The sequence below is a fragment of the Leuciscus leuciscus genome (assembly GCF_965113295.1).
Source record: "Leuciscus leuciscus genome assembly, chromosome: 20".
NCBI classification, from domain to species: Eukaryota; Metazoa; Chordata; class Actinopteri; order Cypriniformes; family Leuciscidae; genus Leuciscus; species Leuciscus leuciscus.
In genome coordinates, this window is record NC_138744.1 from 7711303 (window position 1) to 7737698 (window position 26396).

At 38.5% G+C, this 26396-nt stretch overlaps 1 protein-coding gene across 2 annotated transcripts in view; it reads left to right on the plus strand.

Moving 5' to 3' along the window:
• rbms3 (RNA binding motif, single stranded interacting protein) overlaps nucleotides 1-26396 on the plus strand; it is a 140468-nt gene that overhangs the window by 36950 nt on the left and 77122 nt on the right. For both annotated transcript variants that reach the window (XM_082149355.1, XM_082149354.1), the window contains exons 2-4: nucleotides 1514-1671; nucleotides 13533-13591; nucleotides 17807-17898. In XM_082149355.1, coding sequence (XP_082005481.1) covers nucleotides 1514-1671; nucleotides 13533-13591; nucleotides 17807-17898 — 309 coding nt within the window. The remainder of the gene's footprint in view (nucleotides 1-1513; nucleotides 1672-13532; nucleotides 13592-17806; nucleotides 17899-26396) is intronic.

A 26396-nucleotide genomic window follows, 5' to 3' on the forward strand; every position in this document is an offset into this window, starting at 1 on the left:
TGGAGCAACATTTAATGAAAAAAGAAGTGTAATAATTGGAGTAATAATTGGCAACATTTTAATAATAATATCTAATATTTCATAGGAATATTGATGTATAATTGATTTCCATATTCACTTATTGTGTCTCCCAAAATGCCTGATAAACAAGATTTAAGTCCTGATGTCCTCTACAGTGGACACGTATGAAATCAATACCCTGTTCTGTAACAGAAAGTTTTTTCTTATTTGAAACCCCATAACATTTTCCTGAGATGTTGGTTTATGAAATACAATTTGAAAAGTAGTCTGATTTAAATGATAATTATCATAATTAATATATTATCATATTTCTTACATTTGATCACTAAATTAATGTCCGACATTTTTAAAGACCAAGGAGAAGTTGTTTTCATGGTGAAACCTCCAAACATTTGGTATCTCTGAAAAGTCCTGAATGTTCTCTTTACAGGACACCCAGGATGTGACATGTATGATGTCAGAGAAATTCACAAAAATATAATGTCCACTACAGTGGACAAAAGTCTATTCCTGGGTCCCAGGAGTTTGTGGCCCGTCCATCTCGGGAACCTAAACGGTATCAAAACCCTGGACAGTGGTAAATACGATTTGAGAGGGCATTCATGTCCAATTTTTAGGAAAAATTGTATTTAGAATAATTCTGATAGCACGTGAACTCAGCATAAATCCGCCCGGCGAATAGATATAGAAATATCTGATGCTGTTGTTGCATGGAGTCTATGTAAAAATATCGATCGATCGTAATGCAAATAATTGTGTAATTTGCTTATTTATATATTATAAGCTTTGTTTGCAGATAATTGAGACGGTAGGAACTATATAGGCTATTTCTCCTTCCCCTTAAACGCGAAATCAAGCAGAAATAGGCGTCGAACAGTCACGGGTTGCAAGAGAGCAGTGTTTACAGAGCTTGACAATAACGACCAAAGAAAGTGTTGGTCATGATGTAGTCTGTATGCTAAATTTTAGTGCTCATTTTTCTGTTACGCCCCTTCTGGTTGACAGGCATACACGCGCACTTTGAAGTTATAGGCCTAGCTTGATTCAGTTGTACGCTGTCATGTGGAATTGTTGAAATATCAAATATGCACCTAATTGTAAGTTTGGGAAAATATCGATTTATTAGACAGTAAAGCTCTCTGGCATATGACACGGTAAGTGTCTCAAATTAAATGACGAATATATAAGTCTCCTTGAAATTCAAGACAAATTGGATTGTACCCTTTTATTTGCATTGTCTTGTTATTTGTCGTGAACAATACTTGGGTTGTTTAAGACAGAGCCTGATAGCGTGAGAGTTGGCAACACTGCTCATAAACTTCACCGGCTTGTGTTTAAGCACACATTGGCTAGAGATGTCCATTAGAGATACATTTTCATTATCTTCTTCTTAAATCATGCGACCTTGTTGATTAAAAGTGCATATTACAGTAATCTCATATATATCATATCAATTTTTAATAACAACCACTGCCTTTTTTTTGTCTTGCAGCAGTCATATGCCCCGCCCCCTCCTCCCATGGCTCCGCCCAGCCCCAGCACCAATAGCAGCAGCCACAGTGCGGCGGAGCAGCTCAGTAAAACCAACCTGTACATCCGGGGCCTTCCGCCTGGGACCACAGACCAGGACCTCATCAAACTCTGCCAACCGTAAGTGTCTTTTCCCAATGTACCCTATCTGTCACTGCCTGTTATCCTCTTTCTCCTGTCTGAACAGGAATGTCGTCCTATATGAGCAGTTGCTCTATACCTATTTATAGTTGCAAAGACACAGGTGCCCACATACAAGAGCGCATGCAATCATGTAAATGCACGATCAGAAGGTCACAGGAAAACGAAAAAAAAAAAATCACTGTGCTTAGTTACAGAGAAGATTATGGCCACATAAATGGCGATGGCAAGTCAGCATCATTAGTGTGTAGGGAGGTCATTATGAAATGCTGTACAAGAACCAGGGGGCAGCTTGCATAATCTTCTGCTCTGATGACTCATGCAGATGTAAATCCTGTGTTTTACTCCAGCGCCATGACTTTCTGTGAATATTTCAGAATTTTATAATTCCACCACTGTGAAGTTGACCATGAGAATATTGATCTGGGATCAACAGTTTCTATGCAATGTTTAGACCAAGGAATGCTTTTTTCTGTGGAAAAAAACTATACAGATTAGTGCAATTACTGGGCTGCAGCTATAGTTCCCAGAATTCATTGTGATTTAAAAAAAAAAAAATGTAGGGGGAAGAGAAACATTACTTTCATTTAAAATACAATTAAAAAAAATGCATGTCCCACTTATAATGCTCCAAATGTTAACGTGTCAAAAACACAGAGGGTAGAATGATGAAACCTCAAGCCACAACAGCTCTCAATCCCTCTCAGGGTCTCGGGCTACCACGGTCCAGGTTAGCCCAAGGCCTGGAGTGGGATTGGAATCAAAAATTCATGATTATGAAAGTTTTATTAGCTGCGGCTGCTGTGCCAAATGGGCAGTAACATTTTGGAAAGGTCAAAAGGGTTCGCCTTGGGGCTCACTTCTGGAGCTCAACAGAAAAAAGAGTGTTCACAAACACTCTTTGCATTTTTTTTTTACATAACACCACAATGATTTAGATGCCATTCATGCATATCTGCCACCCTAGTGTCGCGATCTAAAGCTTACAGCCGCGTTCATGCATACGCACACATTTTGCGCACATGCACACACAGTTAGTGACCCTTTTCCGTCCTCCAGTGGCTCTGCAGCAGTGGCGGGAAGGGCAGTGAAAAGTGCTTCTGTCAGGCTGACATTTCGGAGATCTTCTTGTGTGATTCCCCATGGAAGATTGGCAGGGTTTTGAGGCTGAAGGTACAATGGGGTTAGACTATAAAGGAGAAATCGTGGCCTCAGCAGAATCCCAAACCTCAGCCATGAAAACGAGCCCTTATAGTTTTCAGCTTGCTGTGCTCACAGTTTTTTAATTAGATTATCTGATAATTGAGGAATGGCAGGTTGTCAAGATGCAGATGCAGAATGTTTGCCACATTTATAAACAAACATCCAGATTTTAACGTCTTGATGTTGCATTAGAAGAGGTGAAAAGGTCAAATTGGAGGAGTGTTACATTTACTGAGACAAAAAAAAAAAAAAAAAAACTGAAAATGTACCAGGGCGTTTTCATAAAAGGCTTGAATATGAATCATGAATTATTAATGATGGCCTTAGGTGAACGCATCGTCATCATGTTTATGTGCTTTCATTATGCATCTGCAATTCTGTGTGTGTTGGTAGAAACCAGAGGGCGGAGAGTCATGTCTGTGAGCCAGTTCATTACTTTTCCTTTCCATGATTCGATATCATGGAGTATTAACCCTCAGGACAAAGAATTTTACAATACCATTTAAAATAATTGCATTTCAGAGACCCTCATTATGTCTCTGATTGTAATCTAATGCTACAGAGAGAAAGTGAGTACAATCCAACTCAATTCTGCTCACATTGGGAGCAATGTTTTAAGGGATAAATTAGGAATTTCAAGTCCTGTATGATTTTGGCCAGTTTTCCTGCGCCCAGATTACAATTTTATTGCCCGTTCGCAGACAGAAATGTTGTATACATTCCCCAGCCATTATGTTTTTTTGTTAATTCATATTTTGGCTAGTTTGATTATGTTTTCATCTACAAATAATTAGTAGTACACTCTACATGTTTTGTTGTCTTACAGTATTCCACATATTTTCTCTCCAGATCAGTAGAGAAAATGCTAAAAAGTCTGACATTTTATGTGGGTATTCTCATTGGCTTATCTTTCATAGCTCAGGAGTCCTGTAATATTTGATGGAGTAAAATGTCTTCAGAAGAAATAAAAATCCACACAAATGATTGACATAGAGAAATCATTTAGAGCTGCATTACTAATCACAGCTCAAAATATCAGTTTATTTTTATTTTTTTAAATCACTTTATCTAATCTTTTATGTAGTGATAAATGTTTCAGATCATATTGAACTTTAAGTTTTGATTCTGAATTTTGAGGAGACAGATGCAAGATTACTAAGATCTATTTTTTTTTTCAGGAGCAAAATATAGGGAGCAAGAGACTTAATTTACTCTCCATTTAATCTCATTGCTGTCTAGGAGAAATAACAGATATAAAATAGATCTCATTTGTGTGTTTTTTCCCTGTGTGTGTGTGTGTGTGTGTGTGTGTGTGTGTGTGTGTGTGTGTGTGTGTGTGTGTGTGTGTGTGTGTGTGTGTGTGTGTGTGTGTGTGTGTGTGTGTGTGTGTGTGTGTGTGTGTGTGTGTGTGTGTGTGTGTGTGTGTATAAGATCAGAATGTTATTATATGGCTTCCAGTAGTATCTTGGCATTTTCATGGTTTTATTCTCTATTCCTTATCTATATATAATATCTTATATATTTTATATTCACTGAAAAGCATCCAAGGCTTGCTGCCCAAAATGGCAGCCCCCCACACCCCCCCTCCCTCGCTCTCTGTCTCTCAGCCTGATTGACTAACTGAGCCAGTGGAGGAATTGCCCTTGTGTACAGGCCTGCCATATCTAGGGGAGCCTCTGGGGTGGGATCTCATTTTCAGTCGGCAGAGCCCCCCCTGGGCTCGAATAACTCAGGCATCCAGAGCATGCAAACCATTTCTGAGCCAGTGACAAGGCTAGTAACAGGTCACGGTTTTTATTTCAAAGTGTTGCTTTCTTACAATACATCTGTCGTCTTCTTTTTCATAGTTAGACTACAGTTTGATTTATGTCTCCTTCTCATCGCTTTAGAAATGTCTAATCACAGGGTGAAAAGCAGGCTAGTATTTCTAATGATTTGAAGACGGATTCATAATTCATATTTTTTAACTCCAGTTTTATTAATGTCGCTGCTGTAGTGCAAAACAGGTTATGTTTCAAAAAGCTTTTAGGGAGGGTGCCGGAATCAACTCTATCTCAAGTAGGCCTACACTCTCTCATATGTAAATGTCACTTTTATCCAGTACCACCAGTACCATCTTAAAGTGCCCCATTATGCTATTTTAAAGGGTCCTTACTTTGTTTTGTAGGTCTTCAACAATAGGTGACTCGTTTCGGCAGTTCAGAATCGATGCATTCTTTTAGGAGACAATAAGTTTATATATATAACTTTGATCTTTAGAACTTTGCTGACCTTTTACATTCACAAACAGGTATATTACACATTGCATGAAAGGAAATATTTTAAAAAAGCATAATGGGGCACTTTAATTGTCTGTTTGCTCTATGGCTTCAAATGACTTGAGATATACAGTAGCACACAAGGTTTATGGACAACAATTATGACGCTTTTTGTCATTTTAAATGAATAATTGTGAGTTTACTCTGCCGTTTAGATGTTTGGGGACAGCACTTATACTCAGTGAGGCAGTATTTCTTTTAAATGCAGTGAAAATTGTAATGTGATGATATTACAAATAAAAATAACAGTTTTCAATTATAAATACATTTGATCTTTCTGCATTTTTTATATTATTGCATTTAGCAGTTCATTATATTACTATTATTAATACATTTCATGTTTACTCCTGTAATTTTGTTACTTGATGTCCAGTGTAAAATTTGTTTCCTGAATATTTTTTTAAATATTTTTTTATTGCAGTTAACTTTAATGGTTTAATGTTTTCGTGGTGCAGGATAGTGCAGGAAGGTCTCTATAGTGATGTTTCCCTTATGAGACTTTCCTGCAATATCTGTAGTTATTTCTCTCTGCTGTTGTTTTTTTAAAACCTGAAAGCAGCAACATGTCTCCAGCATACAGACCTAACCTAAGGTCAGATGGGTGTCTGACTCCTCTTGAAGCTCAACTGTTCTGGGTATGTTCAGAAGAGCGCATGAGGGCCAAAAAGCTGCTAGCCATCAAGAGTCATCTTGAAGTCTTTGTAAACTCAATCTCTCTGTCTCGCTCTGTATCACACAGCTCCTGTCAATATGTCTGAGGTGGAAAACGAAGAGTAAGTGGGAAGCTTTGTCAAAAGGTGCCTAAACACTCGGGATAAAGTTCCTTTGGGCTGGATTTGGCTCTGTTTTATTGATATCAGCTGTCTAGTGCCTTCTGAGACAACTGCGTCTTCATTTTTGTACGTTTGAATAGATGCTGAAACGTACAATATGGACGTATTGACAGTACTTAAACGTAAACATCATTACATATTTATGAATCATTTATATCATAAAGATTTTGCCCTTGTACTATTTTCTAGATACATTTTAGAAAAAAGTAAAAAATGACTATTTTAACAACAATATAGCATTAAAAATATATACTGTATATTGAAACACCAATCCCGCTCCTACCTCAAAACCTACCCATAACCATTTCTTAAAAAATATGTAGAGTAACAAAGAAAAACATAACAGACAGACAATTGTGATCACCATAATGTATTCAAAAGTAGTCCAAATGACAAGGTGTTGCAGTCGCAGTCCTCTCTGGCGGTATATAGTTTTGCGTGAGTTACAGAGCAGAATTTAAGTTAATAATCTCTGAAAATCTGATCCGAATCCACTTCGTGAAAGTGCGCTTTTCAAACGCACGTCACCCAAAACATGACATGTCACAATCTGTAATGAAGCAGGCGAGACTCAATGAGTTTTTGATATCACTGCCATAAAATGTGTCCTAAAGCTTCTTGAGGCAGCAATTTTTAAATTTATAACGATTTGACATTTACGGTCAATGAACGGAATGGAGATTAGATCACTGAATCAAGGCTTGAATTTCAGTTTGTTCCTCACAATTGTATGGATTCTTTTAGAATGGAATTTGGATTACAGTGCATGAATAAAATGTATTACTTTTGTGAATTTATGTAAATTTTTTTGGTGTATTTTATGGTTCTATTGTAAGTCACAGCATAGGACTAGGCTATACTGCGAAAACACCTTTTGTGTCCCACGGCAAAAAAAATTATAATATTCCATGCTAAATATTGGTTAAACGATTACAGAAATGCTATTTTAAGGGTTTAAAGTGTAGTCTTGTTTAACATCATGTAATCCTCTAATAAGAATTTGTTATCGTTTAATAAATGCGACTGAAAACAGTCATTGATATGATAGTTGAATAGTATAAAAATATTAATACCACTATTTTAATATTCATGAATGAGGATTTGTACACATTTGTACGTCTGTAATGTTGTTCACACTTAAATAATTTACGTTTGGTGCTGTCAATTTATCAATAATGTACGTTTCAGTGTCTATGGAAACATAAATGTACTTTTGGTAGAAACCACACTTTATGTAAAAATACATTCGAATACTCATGAGATCACGTTGCACAGCAAGGAAGGTGTCAGTCATCTTTTTGAACTCTCCTCGACTGTTCAAACCACAGACACACTCGCTTGCAATCCCTGGTACCAAGAAAAAAAAGTGACGCAAGCCTTGTCCTGTTAGCACGGTTCCTGTTGCGTTTTGGACACAGACCTAGATTTACCATGAATAATAAATAAAGTGCCCTAATAATGTAAGGTACCCAAATAAAGGATTCCAATTTGCTAGTACAATCTGCCAGATTACATGTGTGATTTGAAGACTTATTGTTGGTGATTTAACGAAGATTAACTTTGCACAGCCACACTTGCAAATAGGTTGCTCACACACACATTTTAAGAAGCGTTTTGCATTTGGTAACTTCACCGAATGTTAGTCACGTCGCTCGCTTTCGTCTCTGACTGAATAATAGGACACCCGTGGCAGTCTTGGCTCACTTGGTGTCCTTGGTGAGAGAAGGTCAAGAAAATGTAATATGAGATGTGTTAGTCTAATGCTACATTTTTAGTTTGGTGTGCAATACTATGCAAGAATGTTCATATTCTGTCCTAATTTGGGTTTGAGGTGATGACAAAAGTTTTTAGCTCACAACAAAAGATTGGACTCATACACACACATGTATATGTGGGGCCATTTGAGTCCAATCTTTTGTTGTGAGCTAAAAACTTTTGTCATCACCTCAAACCCAGATTAGGACAGATTTTTTTTATCTTAGACAATTTAGACTGTAGTTTTTTTAAATATATATTTTTAAGATTTCTGTCACTGCATTTTTTTTTACCTACAATATTCATTCAAAATAATTGATATATATATATATATATATATATATATATATATATAATTTTTTATCTTAGACAATTTCTGCCACTGCATTTTTTTGTACCTACAATGTTCATTCAAAATAATTATCAAAAGTACTTTTTTAATATATTTCTGCAACAAAGGCAGTCGTTTTTTACTGTAAATTTTAAGTTTTTTTGAGAGACTGTGGTGAGCAAAAATGCTGCATTCTGAACGTTTTACATGTTATTTTGCATGTATATTGAGTCTTGCCTCGGCTTATTTTTTTATTATTGTACTTTCTAACAAGTTTGAATGAGGCTTTATAAATGCAATCAATGTCATGGCACTTCAGGAAAGTGAATTCTCCTTTTGCAAAGTCACAGGGCTTCTTTCTTGACTCCAGTGGTGCAAGCGAGTGTACAAATAAACATCAGATGCTTGTAACTTACGCTGCTGAAGTGTCGAGCGGCGTGTCAGACGAGACAGCTGCATTGGTAGCCAATTAAGAGATCCTACACACCCACCTGGATAGAAGTTGAAAGAATGCTGGTTCACATCTCTCGGCACGAGACATCAAACAGTCCGGCATCCGTGGCTGCCGGTGCTCTGGGGAAAATAAAAACACAGATCAGAGTGTGTGACGGCCCTTTGAGAACTGTCATTAGCACTTCACACACTGCAGCTGAAAGCTTCGTACACAAGACGTGTTGTCTTGACGGTGATCAAATCAGCTGGGATCTGCTCCCAGCTTGGGCTGTCACAGCACGTTGAGCCGTGTCGCGATCTTTCAAAAGTGCGTGTGTGGATCTCGAAATATATTTATCTTCATTGAAAGTCGTTCTAGGCGTTTTGGTTAACCTCATGTGGTGTTTACAGTTTCTTGTGTTCTTGTTGATTTGATTTTGTGTGCTTGTGGGTTGACTAAAGCACTCAGAGGGTTCAGTGTGTGCTGTGTTGGAAAGGGTGGTGGCGTGTGTGTGATCCTGTGTGTGTCATTTGTGGGCCTCTCTTTTGGACCTGATCTGCTCTGGTTAATGTGGAGAGAAGGTTCCTTCGTCCAGATCACCAGAGTTAGAACATTGTGATCCCACATACTGGCTGAACTGTGGTCTTTCACTGAAGGTTTTGGTGTGTGTGGTATCAGCAGTCTAAATAAAGCTCTCTGGTAATCTGTTATTGTAAGGGCGTTGTTGCCTCCTTTCATTCTTTCTTTCTTTCTTTCTTTAGCCCCTTTCACACAAATATTCCAGAAAATACACTGATAATGTGTCCCGGGATTTGTCCCGTGATCGTTTGATTTTGGTTCATTCACAATGCCAGTGATTTTCCGGAATCTGTGCTCGCGTTCAAACACATCCCGTAAAGATCCCGTCAAGATGTGACTTGTAATGTCTCTGCAGTGTCTTAAGTTTGCTTATGATCTGCGATTTCTGCGAAACCACGTTCATGCATGTTTTTTTCTGATTCGATCATAAATTAGCGCAACGTACCGTTTCACTTAAGCTGGCGAATGATCTCAGCTTCAGCGTCATCGCTACAACACACCCCTTACAGCATTGATTACAGATTTTGTTCACACAGGGCGCGTTCCGGGACTGATCCCGACAATGTAACTAGGTCCCCATCCCGGGATCGATGCCGGAGTCAATCCCGGAACATGTTTTCGTTCACTCAGAAGGCACTCTGGCAATTTTATGGCAATTTTCCGGGATCAACGCACTGTGTGAAAGGGGCTTTTCTGACTTGACAACATTTGAGCACTATGTAGTTTATCTGCTATCACTGAAATCAACAAAATCACATCCAATCGGTGACATCAGCAAAAAGGAAAGACGTTTTAGGGTAGCGCTATTTTATTATGATTATGCAACATTGCACTATAGGACCAGAAATGCGGTGTAGAAAGTATATAGGTTATTTCTTTAATACACAGCTGTATAGAGCAGGACTTTGGACCAGTGAGATTTCATTGTGGCCAGGCTAACCAATTGCAGACTGTTGAAAATAAAAACCAAACGACCGACAAAGTGCCTTGATATGCAAACTATATTGTTGTCAGTCATGGCTGAATAGAACAAAAAGTCAAGTTAATATGAATGAGATTTATGTGATTTGCAGCTCTGTTGTGTTTGGAATGGCTGGGACATGATGCAATATGCTATTTTTGTCCTTGAGTTATTGAGTATAATTTTGCTGTATATCATAAAGTAGATTGTTTACTAATATTGTAACATGCGACTTCTCTCACTGTAAACCATTTAGCTCTTTGGCTTGATGCTATGTAAGGTCAAATTCTTGGCACTCCAGACATCCATGAGGGGAACTCCATGCTTGTGGTTCTGAAAGTTTTAAGCTAGTAAACACACTTGAATCTTGTTATTCATCAAGAGTCAGCATCCATAGAAAGTTTTTAAGCTGATCGGCAATAATCTTGAAATGCAACCCATTTAAAAAAGTGTTCAGCACTTCATTAGTGTGACTGATAACACTGGAAATTTGCCAGCATGAATTTTACACATGTGCATACTGTAATGAAATGCATGCAATGCTAGTGCATCTTTGGGAGCTAATGACTATAAGACCGCATTAAAGGAATAGTTCCCCACCCAAAAATAATATTCTGTCATAATGTACTCCCTCTCAATTAGTTTTGAAGATAAGATTTAAAAAAGTAAATAAATCTTGTTTTGTATTCCATAGAAAAACATTACATGTGCATTTGAAATAAGAATAACATGAGGGTATGTAACTGATGACAGAACTATAGAAGATTTGGGGGGGTAAAAATTATAACAAACAAAAAAAGAACAAAAAACACCCACAATTACATTATTGAGCAAGTACATACAGTACATGTCAATTGTCCGTAATGCACTTTTAGCCTGTGTAGAGTAAAGTCACATGCCGGCATCAGTGCTCTCCATCAACTTTAAACTACCCTGATGTTCATTGTTTAGAGTGAGAGTGATCAGGACACTTAGCCAGATGTTCTCACAGTGAGCTCCTCCACCTTTGGCTGCAATGTTAGCTGTGTCATCCTGACAAATGATCCGAAAGAACATTACGTTAACCAGAAAGTACGGCATTGGGGTCATTAAAGTGTTTGAGGTTTCAACAAAGACTTTAATTTTGTAACTTATAAATCTCAACCACAGACTCCATCTATTGAACATTTATCCCACCTCAGTAGTTCTCAATGCTTCATTTAACAGCATCTAAACAAACAAAACAAGACAGACAAATGATTAGGGGGACATTTCACTCCCTACATCCCTTATTGGCTCTAGGAGAATGAATCTACGCCTATGCTTGTGAGGAAACCTTCCTGTTCGTGAGTTTCGTGTTAGTGAGACATCCGTGTGCATGACCGAGGCATGGCACGGGCTTGCGGAAACGTTGCCAGCTATGTTGACTACATTCCTCTCTCAGCTCCACCCCCGACCCACTCACTCATCTGAGACGCCTGTGTTTGTCCAACCACTTGTTTTGCAAGATGAAATGGCAGCAAATCAAGCGTTCGAGTCAAATGGTTCTCATGTGTTTCCCTCACATTGGTCCGCTACATGCTTTCTCCAGCAGAGCTCCGCATTTTCATGTCTTCAAGTCTCTGTTTTGTGGTTTCTCTCATCCCCCGAGTTTCAACTTTGTTTACTGACAAACCATATTGACGAAAAAAAATCAAACAAAACCAGTATTGTTTCTATAATGAGTCTCTGCAATCCCAGAGTTGTGATTATCCGTTTTTCGCAAAAAACATCCGCCCACACTTACTCTGTGTTATGGTGTGAATTGCAGAAGACTTTGTTGATAAAGTTCACACGAAACCTCGAACGACAATTGTTTTTTCTGCTATCAACCTCGTAGTTCTACAGCGGCTTATGATAATTATTTGTATTTCTTCTGTAAAGCTGTGCAGTTGAAGCTGAATTAGCTGCCATTTTCCAGACATCAGCGACACAATGCCTCGATGGGATGCCGCTTCTCACGGTGACAGTAAAATGATCTTTCCCTTATTAAACGCCTCCATCCTTATAAAGGTGGGTAATATAGTCTCCCGCTTTTACCTGGAGGTGGGAGCCGCATTAAATATTAATTAAAAAAGTCACATCAGGAGCTCCACGATTATATCAGTCTTCCCAGTCTTCAGGCGGAGACGGAAGCGATAAGTAACTTTATTACCTCCATCGTGGATGGAAGGCAGGCGGTAGGGGAGGAATAGGGGAAAAGAGGGACTGCAGAGGGGAAGGGGATTCATTGCAGACACTTTCGTGTTTCTGCGACAAGACTGATTTCGCTATGTGAATAGGGGTTTTGTGGAGTAGAGAGAGAAAAAAGAGAAAGATTATTACAAGAATACAAGAGTAGTCAGTGCTGTGAGCGAAGGGGAAAAAGTGAAAACGAGGGTGGGGATTTTTGTGGTGTAGATTGGTGCTCTGTGATGCTTCCAATGTTTAATTAAATCACTGGGGTTTGAAACTCACATCCTGCGCCCAAAATCAACCTCTCCTTGTTTACGGTGTCCTGTTAAGGAATTTATTGATGTATCGATGTAGATCCTTTCGTCAAGAGTTTTAATGAAGCTAAGCTAAACCTTATTAAACCTACTCTTTGAGTTAGGCTCAAACTTTTTAATTAAGTTCCGAGCAAAGATTACACTAGGGTTTTTCATCAAGTTCAGGCACTTGTATGTCCCAGGGGTTGACTTTTATCAACTAACAAATTTGAACTTTCTTTTTGTCAATTGAAGGTCACTTTAAAACTGTCCCAGACCCCGATGGAAATTCCCAAAATCTACTTAATAAATAAATGTTATTGATCTTATTGTGAATGATTCATCCATGTATGTTTTATTTTTATTTTGATCAGACTTTCTGGTGATGAATGCTTGACTTTTTCCAATCATTTAGTCCGCTTAAGCTCACATCGCTTTTTACAATGGACTGTAATCATCGCTGCCCTACATTTCTTTTTGATCATCCATTACACTCAGATGTGCATCACCGTATGGAAGAAATCTGTTTCATTTCGACTTTAAAATATGAAAGACCATCATATAAATATTACATTTTTTCAAAATAACATCATATATTTATACTTATAAACAGTGTCATTGTTTTCTGAATTTTTAAATGAATACATTTATGGAGTAATCCAAATTATGCAAAAGTGTGAAAATATTGCATGCATTAAATAACTATGACATTAAAATTGGCAAGATTATCCTATTTTATTCTAAAAAAGGTTAAAAAATTTATTTCCATTATTCCCACCAGGTAATGTAACCAAACACAACACATAATTTGCGATATGGTGGAAATCAAAATGACTAAAAAGACAATAAAAAAGTTTTGCCCACGTTTCATGTAATACATTGAAATGCACTTGATGTTCTTTCATTTGAGCTGACCCTGTTGTTCTCTTTGTCCTCTGCAGGTATGGAAAAATAGTGTCAACAAAGGCAATCCTGGACAAAAACACCAACCAGTGCAAAGGTGAGTGCCGCAGTCAATATCGGTTTGAATTAAAAACATGCTCACAGAGCATTCACAGTCTCACTTAAAATAATCAATAATCCTCATAAAATGACCGCTTTTGAGTCAGATTAGTCGGGAGATTGTCTGGATGATCTTTAGAGGCGGAAAAGTGTTAGCGTGATTGTGGGTGAAGTCTTTACAACCGGATAAGACGTTAGCGTGACTAACAGGGTTAGCCATGGCAAGGAAAAGCACAGGGTTCCTCCTGTGTTGATTTGAAAAGTCCGGGGCCTAGTCGTGGGGGTTTAAAAATAGCCATGGGGCGAAGGAAGCGTCCGGCTGAAATTGATGATTTAGCAGACAGCCTCTTTTCAGGAAACACTCAGCCAGTGCTGTAAATAAACAGCCTCTCTTCCTACACAATCTGCCAAACTGGCTTCTGCAGGTTTTTCTCCTGTTTTGTGTGTACGTATACATCTCTTTGTCATGCTTTCTCTCTGAAGGCACATCTAATATGTCCGAAAATGAGTATTAATGCCCACATGGGAAGGGGAGGGAGGGGGTGTTTGGGAAGCAGAGGAAACCACTCCAGGCTTTAGAGGACTTCCACTTCCTGGAGTTAACTGCCCTCCTACTCTGCCAGGCTCCTCCACCCTGATGGGCTTCCAGCCAGGACTTATGGGAGCCAAGGATATCAGACAGGAAACGAACAAAAAGATGGATTCGCTTCATTCACGGCTTTGCTGAATCTACTTATGTTTGTTCTGCTTGCTTCTACGCCGTCCTTTTTTCTTTTTCTTTCTTTTTTTGCACAGGATATGCAGTATTCATTTCAAAGATATGTTAATTGATCGCAATTACAGGCCTATCTGCCATAGATTAATTCCATATGATGGAGTAAACCACCGAGAGTTGTTTACAATCAAGTTTGTTCGGTCCGTTTGCTTCTGGAGATCATTCGTAAGTTATCAAGCTCCGCAACGTTTTGAATCACTCTTCTTACATGGGTAGTTGGCCGTTCATTAAACACACGTTTAAATGCATGTTTACTTTGTGTGTTTTGAATTACGCAACTAGACTCTGTAATTATGAACTTGTTTGTGCAAAAAAAGACATTCAGTTTTAGACAGCTGTTTTTTCCCCTTGTCCGTAATGACAGATGGAGAGAATGGAGGTGGTGGGGGTTGTGGGCAACATTGAAGGTGTGTTTGATTTTCTCTTTTACTCAATCACGAGCCTCTCATTAAACGGAGTGAGCGTAAATATTTTTGTACAACACACCAGCACGCAAACAAGCTTTCTCTTTCACTACCTCGCTTTCCTTTTCTAATTGGAATTATGTGCAGAGGAAGAAGATATTGTGCACAGCTTTTTTTTTTCTCACAGTCTTGATATCCAAAGGAAAAATACGGAGAGGCAAAAGAAAAGAAAGGATGAGAATAGGGCCACTCATGCACATTTGTATTTATGGATTTAATTACGAAAAGCTTCCAAAACACTTCCAGGCAAAACCCTCATCTGTGTGATGTCTACACACAAACAGGCTCTTTTTTATCTTTTTCACCTCTTTATCAAGCTCCTTTTCAGGCCTTTTCCGGTCCTGGGCGTCACATTGTTAATAGAAATTGATCCCTGCATTCTTCAACTTGAAACCTCTTTCTCAGCCCACTTCCTGATGGCTGCTGTTTAGCTCTCTTGGTCAGTGACCTCAGGAATGCTTGCAGCGATCTCTTAAACCAAAAGTGTTCCTCTCTCTGGATCAAGAACAGTCTACTGGAAATCCTTTTTCACACACACGCTGTTTTTTTAGGCTTATGAAACATCTGCAGTCTTTGGAACATCTGGATGGCTCTCTTCTCTGCTGTAGAGATCTTTCTCCCTCTCCTTCTCACATCCATGTTTACCGGGAGACTTCAAAGCGGATGGCGTGTTGTTCTATATGTAAGGTGTGTGTGCGTGCGTAAATGAACACATATGTCTGGCATATAGAGCTGTTGGCTTGGACCATTCGCGGGCTCTCCAAAGCTCTGTGCTCTGCCATCTGTGGTTTCGAATGTCAGTCAGGCTTTGAGAGTGTGTGTGTGTTTAGAGTTTAGAGAGGCTTATGGTGAGAATGCCTCTGCCGAATGAAGACACACTGCCTCAAATGTGCCTCAAATGTACTGAGGGTCTTTAAGAACCTCCGCCACTGCAGTTTTTAATATGATATGTCGTAAAGGAAGTCATGGATCTTCTATCTCGCTTGCTGCCAAAGAAATGTTTGGTTAAAGAGCTGGGTGGCGGAATAGACCCTACTGGAAAAGTAGCTGAGTTTTAAAACAGGGTAACTGCTTTCTTGCTGGTCTAAGCTGGCTATTAGCTGGTTTGCCAGGAACCATGTGTGCATATATACAGTATATATATATATATATATTTTTTTTTTTTTTTGGTGTGTGTCTTATTGCACTTGAATGGTTTAATAGCACTTAAATGAATGATAGCGTGATCATGTACTGAAGCACAGCCAAAGGATGACAGAAAAAACAGATGCTGAAAATTACAGAAGCTGTAATTGTTTTTTTGTTTTTTTATTGCAAAATGAACACACTACTTTTTGACTGCCCTAATATATATAAATATATCAGTGTGTTCTAAAACTTTTTGACCCACCCCAGTCTAAGACATTTCAGGTATGTCTCTTATGGCAAAACTGCTTATTTTCAAACTGTTGTATTAACAGAAAATAGTATTTTATATTAAATTGACTAACCACATTTTTTTTAAGAGTTCTTCAATAAAAACAATAGATATTGAGGGAGGGGGGGGGGGACAGAAATAAATTGAGGGGAAAAAGTTTTTTTCTTTTTTTATTAATTTAAATACTTGGAAGTTTGCTGAGGCCCCCTAGTGGGCCCTGAACTCCTGATCAATAACCACAAAATATATGTGTGTGTGTGTGTGTGTGTGTGTGTGTTCATGTTTTTCTATCCCAGTGGGGACTTCAACCTGAATGCACACAGACTCATAGGGACTCGTGTCACAGTGGGGACCTAAATTGAGGTCCCCATGGGTAAACAAGCTTATAAATCATACAAAATGAGTTTTTTTGGAAATGTAAAAATGCAGAAAGTTTTCTCTGATGGGTAGGTTTAGGGGTAGGGTTAGTGTAAGGAGACAGAATATACAGTTTGTACAGTATAAAAACCATTAAGTCTATGGAGAGTCCCCACAAAGTGAGTGAGCTGTAGATTGTCAAAAAAACTTGCACTATTCTATGCCATTTTGTAGTATAAATAGTGTGTGTAAAATTACAATTAGAAAAAGTGCACTTTGTAATGCCCGCATGATGCACTTAAATGAAAAAGCAATGTGTGGAATGTTGGACACTCCATGCGCTCAACTGTCACAGCTTTAATTACGTAACGGAGGGGGAGGGGCTATGCTACGATGTTGAATGACAAAATAACCTTATAAAATGTATACACTACAGTACATAGTGCGTAGAGTATAGTTCGTCATTTGGGATGCAACGATTTAGTCCAGTTTTGTTAACTGGATCAACCGATTCATTGAATCACTGAATCAAATTTGAAAAAAATGCTCAAGAACTCTAATGAACGTGGCAATAAGAGCAGTGATTAACTGCTTAACTTTTTATCTGTTCAACAGACAAAGCTATCGTATGACTTTAAAGACTTGGAATATAGTGCGTGAATTATAGTTTTTCTCTTTTATTATATTTAAAAGTGTTGTCATTGTACAATAAATGTAAAAAATGCACGTTTTGCTTTCCACAAAGGAAATCATATGAATTTGGAATGAAGTAAATGTGATTACATAATAATAGAATGTTAATTTTTGGCTGAACTCTTCCTTTAAGCTGGATTTTCCAGCAGGGGTGAGGTCAGGCTGAACCCTTCTCTGTCCTGTTACTGAGGAAATAGTTGACAAGCATGAGCCTTGAACAAAATGGCCGTTTCCTGTCTCCCCAAGCACACACACAGACACAAGCGGCTGTGCTCAAACATGCAGACTCTCTTGTGTCGCCACGATCAGCATGATAAGACAAACAACAGAGCGGTCTTGTTTTGACCCATGAGTTTTGAATCTGATAAATGTGTCTGATATGGTCTGATTAATGTCTGATAAAGAATTCTTCAGTTTTTGGCAAAAATATGTGTCTTATAATGTATATAAATATCTCTTATCTCACTCTTACTCTGTACGTGTGTGTGTGTGTGTGTGTGTGTGTAGGATATGGCTTTGTGGATTTCGACAGTCCGGCGGCGGCGCAGAAAGCTGTAGCGTCCCTGAAGGCCAGTGGCGTGCAGGCACAGATGGCAAAGGTAAGCTAGGCTTTACACCATGTCTAAACCAGGTGCACAGTGGCATATTTCTAGCATCAAGTCTTTTTTTCCCAGCAGCATGAGAAATATTGTGTGAAACGACACAATCACTGTCCCATAACTTTGATGTTTAATATACAGTAATGTGGAGTAGATTTTGTACCAATGAAATGTCACTGTGAGTGGAAGTACCCAGTGCGCCATGAGGAAAATAGAAGCGTGTTAGGAAATTGTGTTAGATTGAACCAATACTGTTAATGAGAGAAAGCTAAATGATAAAAAAAAAAATTGTCTGGTTTGATGGGTTTAGAGGGGTTGTCAGGCTGGATGCCCAGCTAGATTAGATAAACAACAGTTTGACAAGACTGGCAGACCAGCTAGACCAGTTTAAACCAGCTAAGACTAGTGAACCACCTTAGGCTGGTTTTAAAAAAAATCAACAGATGTATGTTGCTACTATATTTCTGATTATGGTGTCACTGATGATAATAATGATTATAGAGAAGATGATGACAGCTGTGATGGTGAATAAGTATAGGTATGATTCTCTGGAAGTGGTGGAAATGGAAATGTAGCTTAATGTCCAGTGTGTGCATTCAGATGCACGCACAGTTGTTTAAAGCATCTGTCCTCTAATATTCATAAGCTTGCAGTCTGTCAGGATGCAGATGGTTTGTGTATCTGTGTATCCCATTTACATGCATGCCTGTCAGAGCTCTCTGCAACGCAGCAGGCCTCGTATGAAACAGACAGGTCATCTTACAGAGAGGAGGAGAGGGAGCAGGGAGTGAAAGAGAGAAAGAGAGTGTTTTAGCTCATGTTTGCATGTTTCCTGTGGTCAGAGTAATAGAATTTACCATTTAAATTGAACTCAATCAACAGCCTTTGTTGCTTAAGGTCAATTACCACAGAAAATAATTTCGATAAAAAAAAGGTTGAAGTTAGTTCAACACACTTATGCTACAAATACTTTCTATTGCGCTTAACCCTGGCCGTTGCTTTTTAGTGTGGTCAGCTTACAGGCTAAAACTGTTTCAGCAACAGTAAAAGGTAAAAGGAGCAGTTAAAGGTGCAGTATGTAGTATTGACAGCTAGCGATTGAAATGGGTACTGCAGTACAAATTCTAAATATTGGAGAGAGCTGTTTGCCCCGACACCTCCTCAGACTCGATGCTCACTTGGGGTGTAAATCGGACTGTTCATCACGATACAGTATGAAATCAAATCTCTCAGCCAGCGATACGATATTTGCCGATACCTCAAAAAATTCTGCGATACGATTCGATTCGATTCAGGGCTATATCTATTGATTTATCGATTATTTCGAGATTATGTGCCAAGTTTACACAGCCAGTTAAATTTTTATTAACTCACAAATGCAAACAAAATATATAACATGAACGTTTAATTAAACTCTTTGAAAATTGCACACCCTCTCCCATTTGGGACATTTACAACAGAAGAGTTGCGTTTCAGAAACGATCTCCGTCCACACTACATGACTGAAAACGCATGTCACATGACTGTTCTTGCACACCAGGCATGTGTGTGATTGGTTGCTGTTGCATCAGCGGCCAATGAGCTGTGGCTCAACATTCAAATACTGGTAGTGTTGCGGTTAGCAGTCTGCAGCACACTTCCAGAAACCCTCCACCTTCCCCAGCTCCACCTGTATAGATCTGCTACGGGGGTTAATTCATGTATGTTACATGTGCAGCTACAGCAGCATGTCTTACTGTACATGCTTACAGCAATGTCTGTGAATGAATTGGCAGTAACAACTCTCAGCACTTGCTCTGCAGCAGAAGCAGCGTAGCAGATCTATTCCACCAAGAACAAATACATTACCATTACCAATATCTATTACCATTATCATGCCAATCTCTCAGAAAGTTGACATGACAGAAATGCATTTATACCACTGATCTATTCTTATGTTTTATGTGAATGTTATGTTTATGGTATGTGAATTTGTGTAGTGTATCTTGCTTAAAGGTTGTTGAATTTAAATTTTTTTTATTACTAGAGACAGCCAGGCAGCTCTCTAGTTTTTTGAGCAAGGCTGTTATTTAAGTCTCATTTTAGCTGGAAATTTGAGTTTTATGAGGAAGAATAATTTGATTAGCCACCTAGAGTTAAATAGTGATTGGTTTGTAGAATAAGCCAATCAGCAATGTTCCCGCCCACCAGCACCCGCTTCATTAAAAACCAGTCAGAGCTGATGCTCCATTTATTTTCTCTCTGTCTGAATATGAATTTCATGGAAATAGCTGTGTAATCTAAACATCCAAAGTTATTTTCAAATTGAATTTTCACCGTGCTGTGCTGTTTTAGTGGAATTCAAGAGGAACAGAAAGAACCGTTCAGTCCTTCCTTGGTTGAAGAAACCGAAACTAAACTGTTATTCAGAGGAATTTACGCTGCAGAAGATGGCCACATACGTCTTTTTAACAATGAGAGAAGGGCAATTAAAAGAACTAAATCGCTTGGCTTAAGGCTCATTAAATTAAACAGGAATGTAATCGAAGAGTTTCCCTCTGCCCTATTAAACCTGTTTTCATTAAGAATTCTCTCACTTTAACAGTGCCTCTGAGCAACAAAACTAGCCTCTTAAACTTATTTCACCAATGTATCAACCTTCTCCTGTGCTGTTTGCTGCCTATTGTGGAGAATGTCTACAAGGTCAAAATGTGATTCCTGGGTGTTGTAGAGAAAAATGGAAGGATATGAAACGACATATTCATGAGAGCTCAAGATACGAAGATGCAAACAAACCCATCTAGTGTTTATGTTCACCTTTAGATATTCAAAGATATACATTTGTAATATTTCGCAATGAAATGTATACCTCAGAGGATTGTAGAATACTTTAGTGTTGAAATATTTATGGGACAGGAACATGCATTAATGCCACAGAGTGATGTGAATTGAAATGGTGTATGCTAATCTAAGAAAAAATATGGCCCCTGTAAATGGACAGTATAAAAATCTGTCTCCAGAAAATGTCATTTTATAAGTCTCTGTTGATTTATTGAAGAAATAAGCAATAAACTGGCTTTATATTATCAACTGTGCTTGTTATAGGAAAATTGACAGGTTTACGTTAGAGGTGTTACACACATTATATTTTTTATTTTTTTTACGGTACATTCTTTTTAAAAGAATGTAAAAGTTATTATTAATTATTATTATTTAAACTTATTATTGTGTGTATACTGCAGTCTGAAATCAGTTTAATGAACATTTACTGTCTAATTGTTGTGGGTTTTTAAAGAAACCTTTTTTTGATTTTTTTTGGTTTTCATTACATCATTATATGGATGCTATTCAAACTTCTAGTCCTTTCTGCGCTTGTTTGTTGTGCTGGTCCTGCTGTGACATTCTTATTGTGTCTGATTTTGTCTAAATTAACTAAATTAACAATGTCTCTTAGCACTTCTAATAAAGAAAAGTAAAGACTTTTATTTCTCACGTTTAAACAAACAAAACTAGTTTGCCTCAAGCAGGGAATTTGTTTGGCAGGAATGCGTTATAATTATGATGCCGTAATGAGGTGCTAGTATGTAATGCAGTAATTGTGAGGAGATTAATTATTCATGAGGCAGTATTTATGTAAATTGTTACACATACGTTAACTGCATAACTGGTACAAAGGAGAAGCAGAGAAAGTGTGTGTGAATTGTTCGAGTTGTTGCCTGCAGACATGTCCTTCACATCTGAACATCTCCACATACACTTTGTGTTTCCACATGCCTGCTGGTAATGCATGTTTGTATGTATTTCCCAAGAGAGGACTTTGGTTTGAGTTTCCACCCTGTGTAAACTCATTTTTGCCGGAATCTTTCTACGAATGGAGAATGGAATAGAATCATCATGTAAAATGTCAAATGTTCTCAGAGTCTCCGGTTGAGGGCTCTTTGTTTGAGTGCTATTGGTGTGTTGTATTGTTTTCTGAAATTTATTCTTCCCGTGATGGACAAGTAACAAATGAAAGAAAGGAGAATAAAATGATCAAAGACATTGTGTGGCCTACTTTGTCATCACTGGGAAAAATTCAGAGTTGCCATCTAGACAGATTGTACCTGGATTCCAGAAAGTCTGTGTTTTTTTGTGTGTATAACACAGTTTTGATGGGGTTGGTTTTCTAAATGACATTTGCATTACAAGTTTTTGATTTCATGTTTGGTTTCAGGTTCAAGGTGTGTGCATCATGAAACCAATTAAAACAAGACCTTGTGTAATTATAACATGCATATATAATGAAGGAAAGGAAATGATTTTAAGCTTGTACCTGTTGTGGCCATTCTGAGCAGTTTCAGTGATTGAACTGCTTCTTGATTTCATTTTCTTTTTTGCATAGGATGGGATGACACCAGTGTTTGAACCATCATTTTGAGTGACTGGAGGTCTAAATACATAATGAAGGTGCACAAGGCAGTGCTGTGTTCAACTAATGTCAAAATAATGAGGAGAATCATTATGAAAATAATAAACCATAATCACAGACATTCCTCACTGGGTAGGATTAGATTTCTCAGAGGAGTTAGCCGAAAAAATGCAGGTATTTCCTTTTTTTTATTATTATTATTATTTTGTAATATTTTGTATGAGGAAAACACAGACATGCTTAAATCAGACAGGATTAAAATCACAAAGTATATCTCCGTGGAACACAAACTTACCTAACTTTTCTCAGGGAGGAGTCTGAATTGGGCTTATGTGTGTTTATTTTATGCTGTCATACCGTCAGTTTTGGCCTCAGCTGCTCCAGAATGACATATTTATAAAACGCAATTAGGAACATCCTAAATAGTTTATCATACAATAGTCAAGAATAATCGTTTCACCATGCATGCGTAAATAACGGAAACTAGGACACTAGGACAGAAGTACGAATGCAGAAAAGTACTGAAAAGAGAGAACAAGAATACAAGCAAATTTGTTCCTTGTTGTATTAGAACTATCTGGTGGCATTTACCGCCATGGATGGGAAGGAACATGGACCTGAGTGCCATTCCAGAGGCTATCCTGAGCATCAGCTCAGAGCTTTGAATATGTAAATGCAAGTCTAGACTTTTGGTGTTGTGTGATGAGGCTATAAAAATGTAAATTAAAATTCGCTCTTGATTCGAATCAGTACTTGAAACGTTAGCATTAGCATTTAAAAATGTAATGTTAGTAATCTTTTATTGATACCGCAGTCATCTTTCAGTAATTTAACAACTTTAGATGGCCAGACTGTCCTCATTAGCATTACATTATGTAACTTTTGGATTAAACTAGTCTGTCTGAATGTGTATGTGAGAGTTCAGTTGGTCTTTGGCTTTTTATGAGCAGCAGCAAAGTGGTAATATTACAGGTTTTGCTGCACCTTTGGCTTCCATTACGATTTCTTTCCCCAGGCCATCTGAATAACTGTGAACGCTCAGATAATATTGTGAGGGTGTGTGTGTGTGTGTGTGTGTGCGTGCGTGCGTGCAAGTGAAGGTCTTTTCTTTTTATGCCTGCAAAGAGATTTGCATTGTGTGCACGAGTGTGTATTTACATGTCTTTGCAAACTGTAATTGTATTACCTTCATGACTTAGTAGCATTGCTTTCTTGAAGCATATTCTCATGCTTGAAATGGTTTTGTTTTTAATATAGCCATATAGCAGGAGGCGGAAAAACTTCCCTCAGGGTATTATATGAGAGGAAGTGTGGTAAATGCTCTCATTCTTCTCCGTTCTCAATTTTGCTTGTGTCACGGCGTTCCGGTGACGCTAAATGAGGGTGAATAATTGCTCCTTAAAGAAGGCGGCCTTTCCATCCTCACGGACACCTCGTATGAATAAACCAGTGCAACAACTTCAAATTGAAGTTAAATTGTTTCCCCTTTTCTGTCTGCTGTGAGTGGACTATTCATTTCTTCACATAACCTCGGCGGTTTCCACATTCATGTTTTCGTTCTGCCCGAAAAGTTGCAGGGAAAAGCGTTCCCTGCAGTAGAAGGTACTCGTAATAACCTAACCAAGGTCAGGTTGGTAATTAGAGTGTGTGTGTGTGTGTGTGTGTGTGTGTGTGTGTGTGTGTGTGTGTGTGTGTGTGTGTGTGTGTGTGTGTGTGTGTGTTTGCCAGTCCCCATCACACCTTAAGCCCAGACGTGAATTACGCTGTGGGAGTCTGAGCTGCACCTGTCGCAAAGATTCCTACTGCTGGGTGACTGGCAGGTCTTCCATACACACACACACACACATACAGACACGCACACAGACACATTTACGTTTAGCCTGAGAGTTAGGGAACCTTGGAGCACACTAGTTTAGCTGAATTGCCTGAATCCAGCTTTTTCCTGCAAAGCTTGATTTTTTTCATTCAGCTACTCTATTAAACTCTACTTTTATTCCTTTCTGTAGAAAGTGAGTGGTGCTTGCCCAGGGAACAAACACTGCAATGATGCTAGGCTGGCAGCTGGGGTTTGCAGTGAGTTTGCTAAAACCGGGCTCAGACTACAGGAGTTTCAGGCCGATTTATGCCCGATTGGTCCCCCAAAATGGCCCCCGGGGCATCAGTCGGTTCCGATGTTCAGCCCAGATAATATGTTAATGTGAGGCGTTTACAGATCAAATCTTAATTTACAAGGAGACGGAAGTGATGAAACTTTTGAAATGGCAGCCGCAAAACAAAAAGCAGCTGTGCGAGTCCGGTGGACAACGGAGATGGAGGAACTGCTGCTCGAGATGTGGCAACAACACAGCTGCCTTTATAATCGCTCCTCATATAATGTATACTGCAAGTTGCCACGACACAGTATCCAATTTGTTTACATCTTTTCCCTGTGAGATCACGTGAGGTGCTAAATCTGGCATGATAATCTTAAGAATGTCTTGTAGTGTTTGATGCGGCAAGATTTTCAAATCTTGTAGTGTGTGCAGGTTTGAGATTTGAAATAATTTTCATGATAATATTCAATGTTATGACTAATGTGTCTGTATATGTGTGTGTGTGTGTGTTTATAAATATATATATATATAAAATAATTTAAATAATTTATTTTAAATGTTCATACTTTACATTTTAATGCTTATATATAAAATACACACACAAACACTCTCACATTAATATATTGTGGATAGGTTCTAGGTGATCAAAAGTTAGAGGAGCATCAAGGGCTTTTTGCCTGTTTTTTTTTTAATCATTTGCCAGATGAAAACTTGAAGTTTGATTTCCTCGATAAGTATAGCACACCTCTCCTCGACAAGCTGCAAGATTTGAGTTATCATTTATGATTGTAGTACAAATGGTTCAGGCTGAAGCTTAATACTTTAAAAGGACCCGTACTCTATAATAGCGGAAGTTGCAGTGATGCTTGCCTTTTAAAATCTTGTAGAATGTAAAATCTTTCATTTATTATTGCATTTGATGGTTCTAACATCAGAGTCATGTTTATGTAGCTTGCTATGGGAACGCTTTCTTATTTGTTAGAGTTCGATATTCTCAGGGGATATCGAATGCTAAGCCAAAGACAAAGAAGCTGTATTAAGTCTTTATACAAGCAAATTACCTTTTGTAGTTGCTTAGCAAAGCATAGCGCAGAACTTCCTAACTGTTCTCAGTACAAGTCACTCACCAGGCAAAAAATTGATGAGATGAGAAATGTAATGTTCGTCTTTTCCCTAAGTGTACATACTTTATGTATAATAAAAGCAAACCACTGAAATCCAACACCGTGTCGTGTTTAAAAATCCAACAACCATCGCTTCGAGATTATTCTTCTCGTTATGGGGCCGGAAAGAGTGGGGGGGTGGGGAAAGAAAAAGGAAAAAAAGTGATTGCTCTTTGTCTTCCACCATTGACATCAAATTCCCATTTCCTAAATGTTCTGTGAAGTGTGTTTCCCTCTCCATGGGCTCGCCGTCTCTGTGTGTGTGCTGCGTTGTGTTCTTGCCGTTCGGTTTTGGTGTGGGTCCACAGTGATTGAAAACAGATGCCTTGTTTTTTTGTAGTTGTCTCGCCGGGGAAAGTAATGGACAAAGCAGAACACAGGACAGCGAAAGCATAAACGAGATCTATTGCGACACAGCGAAATGGGCTCGGGAAGCAATAAGCACCAGGCACATTCCGGTTATATAAAATGGTGGCTTCTCACTCCCTTTCACTCACAGATGATTTGTATAACATAATGCGCCTTCCTCTTGCCTATGATACTGCGGCGAAAAAACAAAACAAAAAAAACACAGGCACACCGGTAGAGTCCAATATGAAATTGATCCATGAAAGTCTGTTGCCAATGTCTTGTTCTCAGGGTTTTGTAACTCAAAGCTTTGTAAGGGTTCTGGGATATGGACTATGTTTCAGAGGAACTCTCCCAGTTTGGTTTGTCTTTATTTTTAACCACATTTTTTGTTTAATTGTTGTTGTTATAATAGGTTGATTAACTTCTTGAAACATCCCTAATGTGTGGTCTGCATGGCACTTGGTGTTTTAAGCCCCCAACGGCGCCTTCCAGGCAGCGAGGGGA